The 12,297-nt window shown below is 37.6% G+C and overlaps 1 protein-coding gene across 4 annotated transcripts in view; it reads left to right on the forward strand.

Annotated features, from left to right (window-relative positions):
- The window catches only part of LOC145996865 (uncharacterized), a 29,535-nt gene extending 17,457 nt beyond the window's left edge, over nt 1–12,078 (forward strand). For all 4 annotated transcript variants that reach the window (XM_083133408.1, XM_083133405.1, XM_083133404.1 and 1 more), the window contains exons 3-4: nt 2,754–3,248; nt 10,321–12,078. In XM_083133408.1, coding sequence (XP_082989534.1) covers nt 2,754–3,248; nt 10,321–11,182 — 1,357 coding nt within the window. In that variant the 3' untranslated portion in view covers nt 11,183–12,078. The remainder of the gene's footprint in view (nt 1–2,753; nt 3,249–10,320) is intronic.
- Nucleotides 12,079–12,297: the final 219 nt, after the last annotated feature.

Raw genomic sequence — 12,297 nt, forward strand, 5'->3', positions numbered from 1 at the left:
TATCCTGGTCTGGGCATGGATGTTCGTGAGTGTACATTCATCAATTTCATCATATCATCACTCATCTCCATCTTTGCAAATTAGCCAAAAAGTGGCACAAGAAGCAAAGTAAAATAAAGCAAATCAATCAATCACTGGTATGGGGACATGTATCATCATGTTGCAAAAATATGCCTTTCGTCCACTTCTCTGGCCACTTGTTTTCAATAGCTTGATGCAATATGTGAAGAGTCACCACCTATGGTTAGCTGTTAATGGAGGTCCCTAGTTCAGTAGTGATGTGCGTATTGGAATATTCTTTTGTTTCAATAATCTTACAATCAAAATAAGATCTAGTGAGCAAGACACATGAATAAGTCATATCGGTGGTCATATATTTTGAATAATATACTTGTGATCTTACAACATTCATGTTTCATTTTGAGCATAACTATTTCAATTTGAAGCATGTTCACTGTGCACTCTTGTCCAAAAGTTAAGCATAATTAAGATATAAGAAAACAGGCACCGAAAGGTCAAAATGACACACAACACGGTAAAACGGAAACAAACGAGCTCTGGTATACATAACAGTAAGAACTGTTCATCATGCACATGCATTCCAGTGTAGCAAGGCCAGCAGTACTGGTCCACAGCATTTCAGTTGCAAAATTCGTTCTTATAATGTTGTATTTGTCTGTGTTTCTTTTATATCACCTTATCAGAATCGACCTGTGGGCCTCCTGGTTGTTTCAATTTCAGGAATTGAAATCCTTTGCACCACCTTGTGGCGAGGTGATGCAACATTAATGGATTTTGCCCAACACACTGGACCAAGGAAAGCAGGACATGGAAATGATCTAATAATAGGTCAACTCCCATACAGAATGCTTTTGCCACCCCCAATCATCAGAGGCTGAAATACAATTGTAAGGCAGACACGAGGGCTGTTGCTGTATCTACCATTGTGTTGCAAAGTGTGCAGTTAAATGAGGACTAAAAGTGGTAAACGTTGTAAGTGCCAAAAGCGAAAGTGTTGGGAAATCGCATCGTTCCACACATCAGCCCGTAAGAACGTTCACATTAGTGACCTCTTTACACGCCCTTTGAACTACTTAGAGGGCTACCAGTCACATTTCACGTTTACCATATTATAAAGCATGGCACATTTCACAGTTTAGCATGGAAAACTGTGTTTGAATTATTGTGGCATTTACAGCATTTACCAATTTTAGTCTTCAAATATCCACATGCATGGTTCTTTTTTTTTCTAATTTGTTTTCGTTACCATTACAAGGGTTGTGGTAGATCAAGAGAAAATTTAAATGTGAGTTTTGGAAGCACTGTAGAGACATAAAAATATGATTGTTGCAGAAGAGCAACTTATGGAGGTGATCGATTGAAATATAAAGTGTTGCAAATATTAAAACTATTTGAAGGTTTTTTTTTTATCAAGATGTAACAGTTGAGTTTGCAAAGACAAAGAGAAGACAGATTTTTACCTTGAATTGCTGTTGATTAAATATAGTTTTGAAGGAAGAGGGAATATAGTATGAGGTAAAGTGCTCTGTCTGTATACCTCACTGTCCAGGGAGTCTCGTTCAGATATCTTTCCTGTTAAAAACGTTCACAAGGCTGGCTTGATGCAGACATTCAGTATCATCCATGAAGACGAGGTCTTCACAATCTGCACCTCTGAAGAGCCAGAAATATGCTTGCAGATTCTCATCTTGGTATGTCTGGATATTGGCTAAGTCATCAGCTAATACATGGAGCTCTATCCCCCATGAAGAACATGATTTCCCATGTCAGTGCTTTACAACCACCAAAGTGTTCCCATTGCATGATGTTCCTGGGATTGTAACAGCTGCCATGTTCTCTCCAGACCATTCCCTGGCAGGAAGAAGCTTGCAAACTGAATCATGACGCCCCTCTGTGAAGAGCATAGCTTCCCATTAATTTAGGTCCCAATTTCGATGGTGGCAGGCTTCACTGTAAATGGCCTGTATATTCTTTGGAAAAGTGGACCACCCATGACAGACCAGCCTTTGGTAAACGGTTTGCCGAGTAACCACATCTTCTGAAATGTTTGAATGCATGAAGAACAGTCATACACTTGAGGGCAGTTATTGGTCACGTTGCTCATGTTCACCATTGTACTTGCCTTCAATGAATATCTACCTTGTGAGAGAACTGTCACTGAGGTCTCGAAATAACACAGTGTATTGTATTCAAGTCTACTGCAACTTTTGTGTTTGTCTATCCTGCTTCCATCATCCAGAATATCAGTATTTTCCCCTTGAAATTTGTGCCATGTTGTAAGCTTATAGTACACTCTTTACCATGAGGCTGCTTCACTTTGCCAAAAGTTCTCTTACTGTTTCATCCAACACAGTTTCATACAAGTCATATGAGAAAGTGTATTACACATGTATAAACATATGGTGTACAAAATACTTCTTAGTTATTGTGAAGTTTTGATGAGAACTATAAACTACAAACACTTTTTGGTATGTATTTCTACTGTGATATCATCCATTTCACTTTTTTTTTGCATATGTTTCTTTTTGTTGCTGGCGATATTTCTTAATCTTTATACTGAACGACAAATTTAAATAATGACCAGCTTTACCAGTATTAAGATACTCGTTTTCTTGATAACACACATTGATGACAATATACTTGTGGTAAATTTGAGAGTAAAAGTTTGTATCTTTGTTTTATTGATAACTTATTATTTTCAATAATTTTATTTCTATGCCTGATGATTTCAGTGAAAATAGTTCACATAGGAGCACAGAATTGGAATGTGAGAGGGAAGTCTATTTTACCACATCACAGAAAATTCAAAAATACCACTCCACCTCAGACCTCCTGAATTCCAGCTCTTCCATAAAAGCAGAAGACACAAACTATGAGAAGACATCAATGCACAAATATTGCATACATGTAATGGATGACATATGTGAGAATGAATTGGATAAAGTTGATCCTTTGATGTTACCAGATACAAAACCTGATTCAATTGGAAACGTAAATATAGTTGTCTGCAAGTCAGAAGCTGATGAAGGGGATAATACATTCAATTGCGAAGAAAGTATATTTGGCATAGGAGAGAAGAACAACAGTTCATTTGTTGAAAGTGCATGTGTAAAGGAGGAAATTGTGGAATATAATGATGATGAAAGAACTATTAAGACAGAAGAAATAAGTGAGGTAAATCTGACAGATATGGATTTCAACTACCCAGTAAAAGATGCTGATTCCAGGTAATTCATAATATCTATTTTAGAATATACTGCATTACTGTTAATACACCTTTCTTCAGTGTTATAATATATTCTTACAGAATTTTCGGACACATTTAATGATAATTATAGCTTAGAATTTGATGACCTAAAAGATCTAGAAAATTAACTGTGGAATGACCTTAACACTACTAAATAATAACCTAATTTTTTAAGAAAAAACAAAAAAAATATGATACTTGCCGGGGATTTCTTGGATTCCAGGAATTCTTCGTGAAATTTTTCTTCATAGATGCAAAAAATTGCAACATTTAGTAATTCAAATTCTGTTGAATATATACATATTCATAAATGCCCTGAGACAAGTTTTTCATAGTTTAAATTTTATTTTATTGAAAAATTAAATTTTTAAATTTGTAATTCTTATGCAAGTAACAATTTTAGATTTGTATACCCCATAACAATCTTGACTTGTCTTTAATAGAATTGTTTCAAGTCTTAGTATGTGAAATGGGAAATGTAAACTCTGCACCTTAAATTAAAATAGTTTAAATACATATACCATTTAATTCAATTTAATTTGAATTTTTTTGGTACATTGGATTCCCACAGTCCCTTTATGCTGTTAATAAGATTGAAAAAGATAAAACATTGCTTGTACCCTTGAATTTTTACAAAAAAAAAACAGGAATTTTTTTTAAATTTTATCATGGTCCTAGACTGACCACCCTGAATAGGGTGCTTGAATAATTTTATAAAAACCATTGTATGGTGGATTGAACTAGCCTCTTATTTTCACCTTTAGGTTACTTAAGATACAGCTCGAGGCTTTTCTATATGTCATTCACCTCTTTTCAGAGTGGGCCTTCCTTTTATGTAGTTGGTCAGCATCTGAAAATACAGTTGTGTTTCTCGTACATCAGATTACAATTTTTTCATTATCTTTAAGACCCACAAGAAAAATACAATTTTTCCTAGCTCTAGTCACAATGGTCCAAGAAATCTTGAGCTAACGTACCATATCATTCTTATTTAATCTGTTCACCAACTTCACAAGACCGATCCTTCAAGTAATCTACAGAAATAGCAATTTGGATTGATTTGTTTAATTTCATTTTTCTTTCCTGCCACTTTTGGCTAATCTCAAAGATGAAGATAGTTGTTGATAGCATGAAGTTGATGAATGATCACTCACATACAAAACCAAGGTGGGGATTCAAAGCTGGAACTAATGGTCTTGTACCACCACTGCTGCCATCTATGTGGCCTATCTAAAAAGTATCCAACCTTCTCTTTTGTCACAAAAATAGAAATAGTAAGTTGGCCTACACTGCACAAAGATGAAGGGATCCTTCATGCATGTGCATGCACCCACCAGAAGATTAGAGGCAGCTGGCGAGTGAGGTAGTGTTTCTGCATAATATCGCATTTTCTTGTTTGCTGGGATAACGGAATTCGTGGAGCAGAGATACTGCATCAAGTTTTGCCAGAAGCTTGGCAAGACAGAATCCAAAACAATTCGCAAGATTCAACAGGCGTTTCGCGATAATGCCGTGGCAGTTACCCAAATGAAGGACTGGTACAACTGCTTCAAAAATGACCACACATTGGTGGAGTGTGATCAGCGTTCTGGGAGGCCATCATCAAGCTGTAATGCAGAAAACGTTGAGAAAGTTATGTCCTTGATAATGGAAGGTCGTCGTTTTATATCCAGGGTAATTCTTGATGATATTAGTATTATCAAAGATTCTGTGCATTAAATTTTACTGAAGGGTGCAGCAAAACTTGTGCCCAAGCTGCTTTCGCAGGAACAATGAGAACTTCAACATGACATCGCACAAGACATGCTGGAGACTCTCAACGGAGATGCAGAGTTTCTCAATATCGTGTTAACTGGAGATGATGACGGGCATGGCTCCGTGTAACTTCTGGTTGTTGTCGAAGCTAAAATCTCCAAAGAAAGGCTCCCGTTTTGACAGCTGAGTAGACATTAAGCGCAATGCAATGGCAGAGTTGAGAGACATACCAAAAGAGGCATTTCAGGAGTGCTTCCAGCAATGGCAGGCTCATTGGGCTAAGCTTGCAAAATCCCGAAGGGACTACTTTGAAGGGGATTAGGTCATGAACCATTCCAGGAAAGTGACTTTCTTTTCCCTGCATTAAGTCGGACACTTTTTAGACAGGCCACGTATGTTGGTCTTTTTTAAACATTATGCAGGGTTAGTCAAAAGTATCGGGACAGGCCAGTAATAACGAGACACGTTTACGGAAGAAAATCACATTTTGCAAGTGGGTATTGGTGCGGAAACTGCATTGCTGCATTGAATGGGGGTGTGGACATCATGGTAGCCATCTTGGATTCCACCATATTGGATATCACACAATATTTTCAAATGGAAAGGGGCATTCATGACACATCAATTTAGGCTAGAATTGTCCCACAAACGACAATCCGAACTCATTTTGGACCTATCACCATTCGTGGAAGAGATAGGGTGTGCTACGTTTGACTGCAAAAAAATAGAAATATCTGAAAGAGACGCGTGGACGGAGGACAATCACTTGTTGCAAGTGGGTATTCTTGAGAAACTGCATTGAATGGGGGTGTGGCAATCATGGCAGCCATCTTGGATTCCGCCATATTGGATATCACATTTTCAAATGGAAAAGGGTATGTATGACACATCAATTTAGGCTAGAATCGTCCCTCAAACGACAATCCGAACTCATTTTGGACCTATCGCCATTCGTGGAAGAGATGAGGTGTGCTACGTTTGACTGCAAAAAATTAGATTTCTCTGAAAGAATTGTTTACTATATTCCTGTGGGTAACTGTACACTGCAAATTGCAGAGAGCATGAACAAGAAAACATGACATTGACTAACAGAATTCCTCAAAGTAAGTGTTCAAACTGCTTCCCGCAGACTGTCTGACAATATGCCAACTGATTACTGGCCTGTCCCGATACTTTTGACTAACCCTGTATGCATAATGGTTCTCTGTTCATGTAACATGATGTTGTTCCAGATTAACTGCAGGTTGCGAATTTGTTGTCACAAAATTGCTCTCCTTTGTCTGCCACTGGAAGTAACCGCCATGACAGAAAATCAATCCTTTATAAGAGTTACATGCAAAATGACTCCTAGTGAAGGAAGACAATTGTTTGTTATATCTTGAACAAAGCATGAGTTGCAAAACCAGTATCACTCAAACACCGACTTAAGCACCTTATAATAATAAAAATATATTAAAAACTTACGTTTTGCGAGTATCTATGTTGCTTCTGCTACGTTTCGGGATGCAACTGCTCCCTTCTTCAGGCTGTTCACTTTTAGGTTATACTCAATTCATAACCGCGTCGACCTTTTATTAGGTATAGGATATGGGATTGGTTAAGTGTGTGTGGTTAAAAACAGTAAAAACCTAACACCCTAACATCAGTTAAAGAAGGTGAATGGAGGAACTAGCTACAGAGAGCCAGTTGTAGCTAATCTTTTGCTGAGGTTTTAATTTTTTGCCTAAACCTTGTGGCGAAATTCTAATTTTTGGGCTATATTTTTCCTAGAATATAATTTGTTGGTAAATGTTTCAGCAAGAAAGTCTGATTTGTTGCTAATATTTTGAGGAAGATTGGTAATCCACCCTTGCCACCTGTTATCAACATGCCAGAATGGATTATGTAATTGCAGACCTTGGTTGTGCAACCACAGGATGTTAGGATTTGCACTGCCAGGATAGTCTCAATGCCCTCTTCCAATCCTGACTACACTTCTCACCTGTCATCAGGACACCATGTAAAAGGTATCTGAAATTGTCAAATATCTTTGGAACTATTGATTTGCAGGGATGCAAGAATAGCACCGTTAACATGGTGTCGATGCCCTCTACCAACCCCAACCACATTCATTACCTGTTATCATGGAACTATACTAGTAGAATGGAGGAGGGAATCTGATCCGGAGAATGTCCTTACACATTCAAATGTCAAAGATACACTGTTTTTATCACAAATTCAAGACAGATTGCTGTAAACGAAATGTTTCAAATATGTGTTACACTATTTCTTTAATTGTGATATTTACTGAACAGCAGTTTGTTGATTTTGCTCTATATTAATTTATTATTTATTGTGATACCAAACTCTATTGCTTTTAAATTTTATTTCAATAATATATTTAGATGTAAACAAGCTGTTTACCACAATTATCTACTTGTAGTTGAATAATCATAAAGCTACCCCTGAACATTGTAATGTACCTTAAAGGCATGTGAGGGGAGGAGTGGGGATACTGATGAAGGTAGGAGCTCCTACATATTCACAGCTCCGAATATGTGTGTGGAGTTGATGTGAATCGCCTCTGTACCCCCTCCTCCTCTTTTTCAGTTGCAAACCAGCCCCCCCCAACATAGACGAACTCCAGAGTCACTCCATGTAACGACATTGATGGCCCTCCTGAAATCGCCACCAGAGAATCAAACCCCCCAGCAGACTCATCGCCTATCAACTGGACTACTATCTTAATTTCTTGACATTTGGGATTTTCAGACAAAAAAATATACACTGGCTTCACTCACATTTCATGGCATGATAAAGATAGAAAGTTTCTTGCCTTGCTACTTTCACAAGAGAGACATGCATATAATCATGTCACCCTTCCCTCATCCAAGGACTACATGAAGGCCTCCTTGATGGTTCAATGGTTGCATCGTCAACGTGTAATCAAGGGGTTCAAGGTTCGATACATGGTGGAGGCACATCGTATTTCAGATCCCACTTTGAACTGTATGTCCAGTCCCTATTAGCCTTACTGCCCATAAAATGGACGGAAAACACCAAATGAACCATATTAACGAAGACTGCATGACCTCAAGTATCCTGAGACCTGGGTTCCATCCAAAAGAGATTTGGGATGTTTCCACCTGTTGAAGCAGCTCTGGCACCAACCCAGCATTCTATAAAGTGGGAACCTGATGCAAATTCGAAGGGGGAGGGGGGTTACAGGCAGCTAGTGGTGTGGTTCTGATCACATTACCATTACCTTTAGCCATGATCAAGAAAGTGAGGCCCTAAATCCACGACCTCATACACCTTCATGGCATGGTGCAAAAGACTGGGGAGCACTTTATTACTGTAATTAATATTATTTTACTTTGCAAATTATCACATTCTTTGCACTTGGTGCAACATACAGCATTTGTTGGATTATTAAGGAAAACGTATTAGCAAGCAACACACCTACCGTTATCTAGTCCTTGCCGATGGTGCAGTGGTAGTAACCCAGTGGAGACACAGTGGTTTGGATCCACTTTAAACCGTAGGTCCAGTCCCGATTAGCCTTACTGTGGGTCTTAAAACACCAACTGAAACCAAACCTACCGTTATCTGGGGAGTGTATTTTCACGAGCTGTGGAAGATTACAATGGACATTTCCACTCAATTTTTTTTACAACAATTTTAAAAACTACACCGTAGAAAAATTACCCCTGCAAGTTCTCGCGTCTCTCTGCGTCCAGTTTAAGGCAGAAACGAGACTTCCAAAGTTGTGAGGCTAGCGTTGCGCTGAAAACACGCCGCCGCCATGTTACTACGTCACTCCTTAGGGAAAGCTCGTTTGTCGTCTGCTTCGAGCATCCAGTTCCAGATGGGTAGCCCACGGTGAGCGAACACGTGCAGCAGTTTTACAATCTGTACCGATTTAAATACTGGAAGAAGGAGCTATAGGAGAAAGGAAATCTATGCTTTCTAATGGTCATTCTTCCATGAAATATCTGTGCTGCTCACGTGCAAGGTAAATGGAAGGGTTCAGTTGCGTGTGTGTTCTCAAGCCACGTGAAAAATATTGCTTATAAAATTGGTTGCTGTCCAGACACTCAAAAATATTTTTTAAACTTATATTTATCGATATTTACCGTAACCTATGTAGTGCAAAATAGGAATTTTCACATTCTTCACTTTATTTATAAAACCTATTTAACTTTCTTTTCCATAAAGCAATTTCAGTTTGTGTTCCATTTCTGTTGCGCAAATTATGATCAAATATTTTTGTGCAGATAAGAGAAAATACACTGAGAAGATTACATTAGTTGCACAGTACATATCTATACTTAGTTTATGTATAATTATTACAAGGAAATAATGTGTATAACCATGGGCGTATTTAAGAGGGATTCAACGGGTCCAACCCCCTTCTTTTTTTGGATCACTAAAATTACCAGTTTCCTTGTTCTATCCGCTCGTTCATAAAAAATTCCTTCGGACTTATTTCATTCTCTTAAATTAGAGACGTATAGGACGTGAATTTCAGCTGTGTTTGAAGGCGTGTTTCTCGAGAACCGAAACAAATATCGCCGAGATATTTTGCACATCTCATGTTTGTGTCATTATCTGTAAAATGAATGGATTTAAAACGTTTTTCATGTCAAAGTGGAAATGTCCATTGTTGAAGAAATGGACTCTGCTAATTTTAAACACGTTTTTAGTTGAAATAAAACAGTATTCTGCTATTCTTATTTTTTAACTTTTCCCAGAGGTAAAAGAAAATTGTGTGTTCCTGAGAAATGTGCCTCTTGCAGACAACATGACTTCTATGTTTAGCACTGACACAACATAGGAGAGAAAAGTAAGAGTGTAATCAGAGTGAACAACAAGGGTTTCAGGAAAGGGTGTCAGGTAACTCACGTACTACAGTTGAATCTCTCTCGAATGAACCTCTGAATCAGCGTGCGGGATAAGAAATCATTCCATATTCCGTGACAAGGTTAATCTGCAGGCTGAAGAAAGCTTCTAGGTCATTCAGGGGCAAACTCTTGGAACTATTGTGTGTTGGAAGTAGATAAATTCAATTAAAGAAGATTCACTTGAAACTCATACAGCACAAGAGCTGGTTCACCATGAATTCCCTAGATCTCCCAGAGTATATACTGCTGATGTAGAATGGAATACTAAGGAAAAAAATTGTCATTGACGAAATATATAAAATGTGAATAGACTAATCGTATGGCTCTAGATGTAGATTGTTTTACATAACATGTAGATACATTCAAACACGTATTTGCACAAGCATAAATTTAATAGTTTGAATTTTGTTTCAGGTTGAAATTCACACATGATAAAATTCGTCCATTCCAATGCCGTCAGTGCAAGAAGAGATTTACTCGAAATGATCACTTGAGAAGGCATTTGAGAATTCATGAGGGAATTCGTCCATACGAATGCTTTCAGTGCAGTAAGAGATTTGCTACAAGTGAAAACTTGAAAAGACATTTGAGAAGCCATGAGGGAATTCGTCCACACGAATGCCCTCAGTGCAATAAGAGGTTTATCTTAAGTACACACTTGAGAATGCATTTGAGAATTCATGAGGGAATTCGTCCATATGAATGCCCACAGTGCAATAAGAGATTTGCTCGTGGTGATAAACTGAAATACCATTTGAGAAGTCATGATGGTATTCGTCCATACAAGTGCCCTCTGTGCAATAAGAGTTTTACTCAAAGTTGGTACTTGAAAGACCATTTAAGAATTCATGAGGGAATTCTTCCATACCACTGCCCCCAGTGCAAGAAGAGATTTGTTCGTGGTAGTAAATTGAAAAGGCATTTGAGAATTCATGAGGGAATTCGTCCATACGAATGCCACCAGTGCGAGAAGAGATTTTCTCGAGCTGGAACATTAAATGACCATTTGAGAAAGCACGAGGAAGTTCGTCCATACAAATGCCCTCAGTGCAATGGGAGTTTTACTCGAAGTGTAACTTTGGAAAGGCATTTGAGAAGTCACGAGTTAATTCGTCCATACAAATGTCCTGAATGTAGTAAGAGATTTACTCAAAGTGGACACTTCAGAAGACATTTGAGAAGCCACAGTGGAATTCGTCCATATGAATGCCAACACTGCAGTAAGACATTTACTCGAAATGACCACTTAAAAGTCCATTTGAAAACTCACTTATGAATTAATCTATCTGAATGCCATGAGTTTAAGAGGAGATTTACAGTAAGTGCAGTCTTGAAAACAATTATGAGAATGGAGAATTGGGAATCACTAATGGGGAACTAAGTCTAATCTATTTTTTTTAAAAAAATTGCTAATTCACAATGAAATTCATACACACCAATAGGAAAGTACATTTAAAGATTTAGTGAAAATTTAATTAATAATTTCTGATTGAAGTAAAATAACTAACACAGTGTATAATTATTGACTATGAAACATAGAAAAAAGTATTTAGAATAATACACAGGAATTAACTCAGAATGAGGGGTACTGGGTTCGAATCCCAGCCTAGGTATAGATATTTGTGCGTGTACTTTCATCAATTTCATCGTGTGATCACTCCTCCCCATCTTCGCAAATTATGAAAAGCGGCACCAAAAGCGAAGCAAAATAAAGGAAATAAATGAATTATTAACTCACAGAATGGTGGTACTCAATGTATAATGATCCATTTCAAATTTTAACATGTGAGTGGAAATTCATGTGGGAACCAGTTGTGTAAGTTTTCTCAGTGCAAAAGAAAACAAAAAAAAAACAATTTTTTTTGGAAAAATGAAATCGCTTTTGAGTATTAAGCTGAAATCTCACAGATTAGATATCCTTCTGGAACATCCTTGCTGTTATTGTACTTCCTACTATGCTGCAATTACGATGGCTGGTAGACTGGTTTGAATTGCTAGGCCATATTCTAATTGTAACTAGCTTCTTTGCTAGATGTTAGTGTAATAAACAACCATTGTGAAAGTTTCACAATTCAAAGATAAATTTGTGAGTTTGGAGGGATAAAAGCAATTTTGGGGTGAATTTTCAAATTTGGTTTCTCCATTTTTGTTTGGTTTGATTGTTTGGCGATATAATTGTTGGGAACAGATTAGGTTTGTCATCGGTGCATGCAAACAAGAACCTTGGATATGATAGGTAAATGAAATTACTACAAAAAAACAGCTATGTGCAGCAATGTTTAAATGTGTGTGTGATGCGTGAGGAAGTTGCACCCTGGTTGCAAGTTGCACTTCTTTGTAGAAGTGTGTAGTGCCAACATTTTCCCCTTGAGATGAGAAGACATTTCCAAC

Source organism: Lepisma saccharinum, chromosome 13 (assembly GCF_977018435.1).
Source record: "Lepisma saccharinum chromosome 13, izLepSacc3.1, whole genome shotgun sequence".
NCBI classification, from domain to species: domain Eukaryota; kingdom Metazoa; phylum Arthropoda; class Insecta; order Zygentoma; family Lepismatidae; genus Lepisma; species Lepisma saccharinum.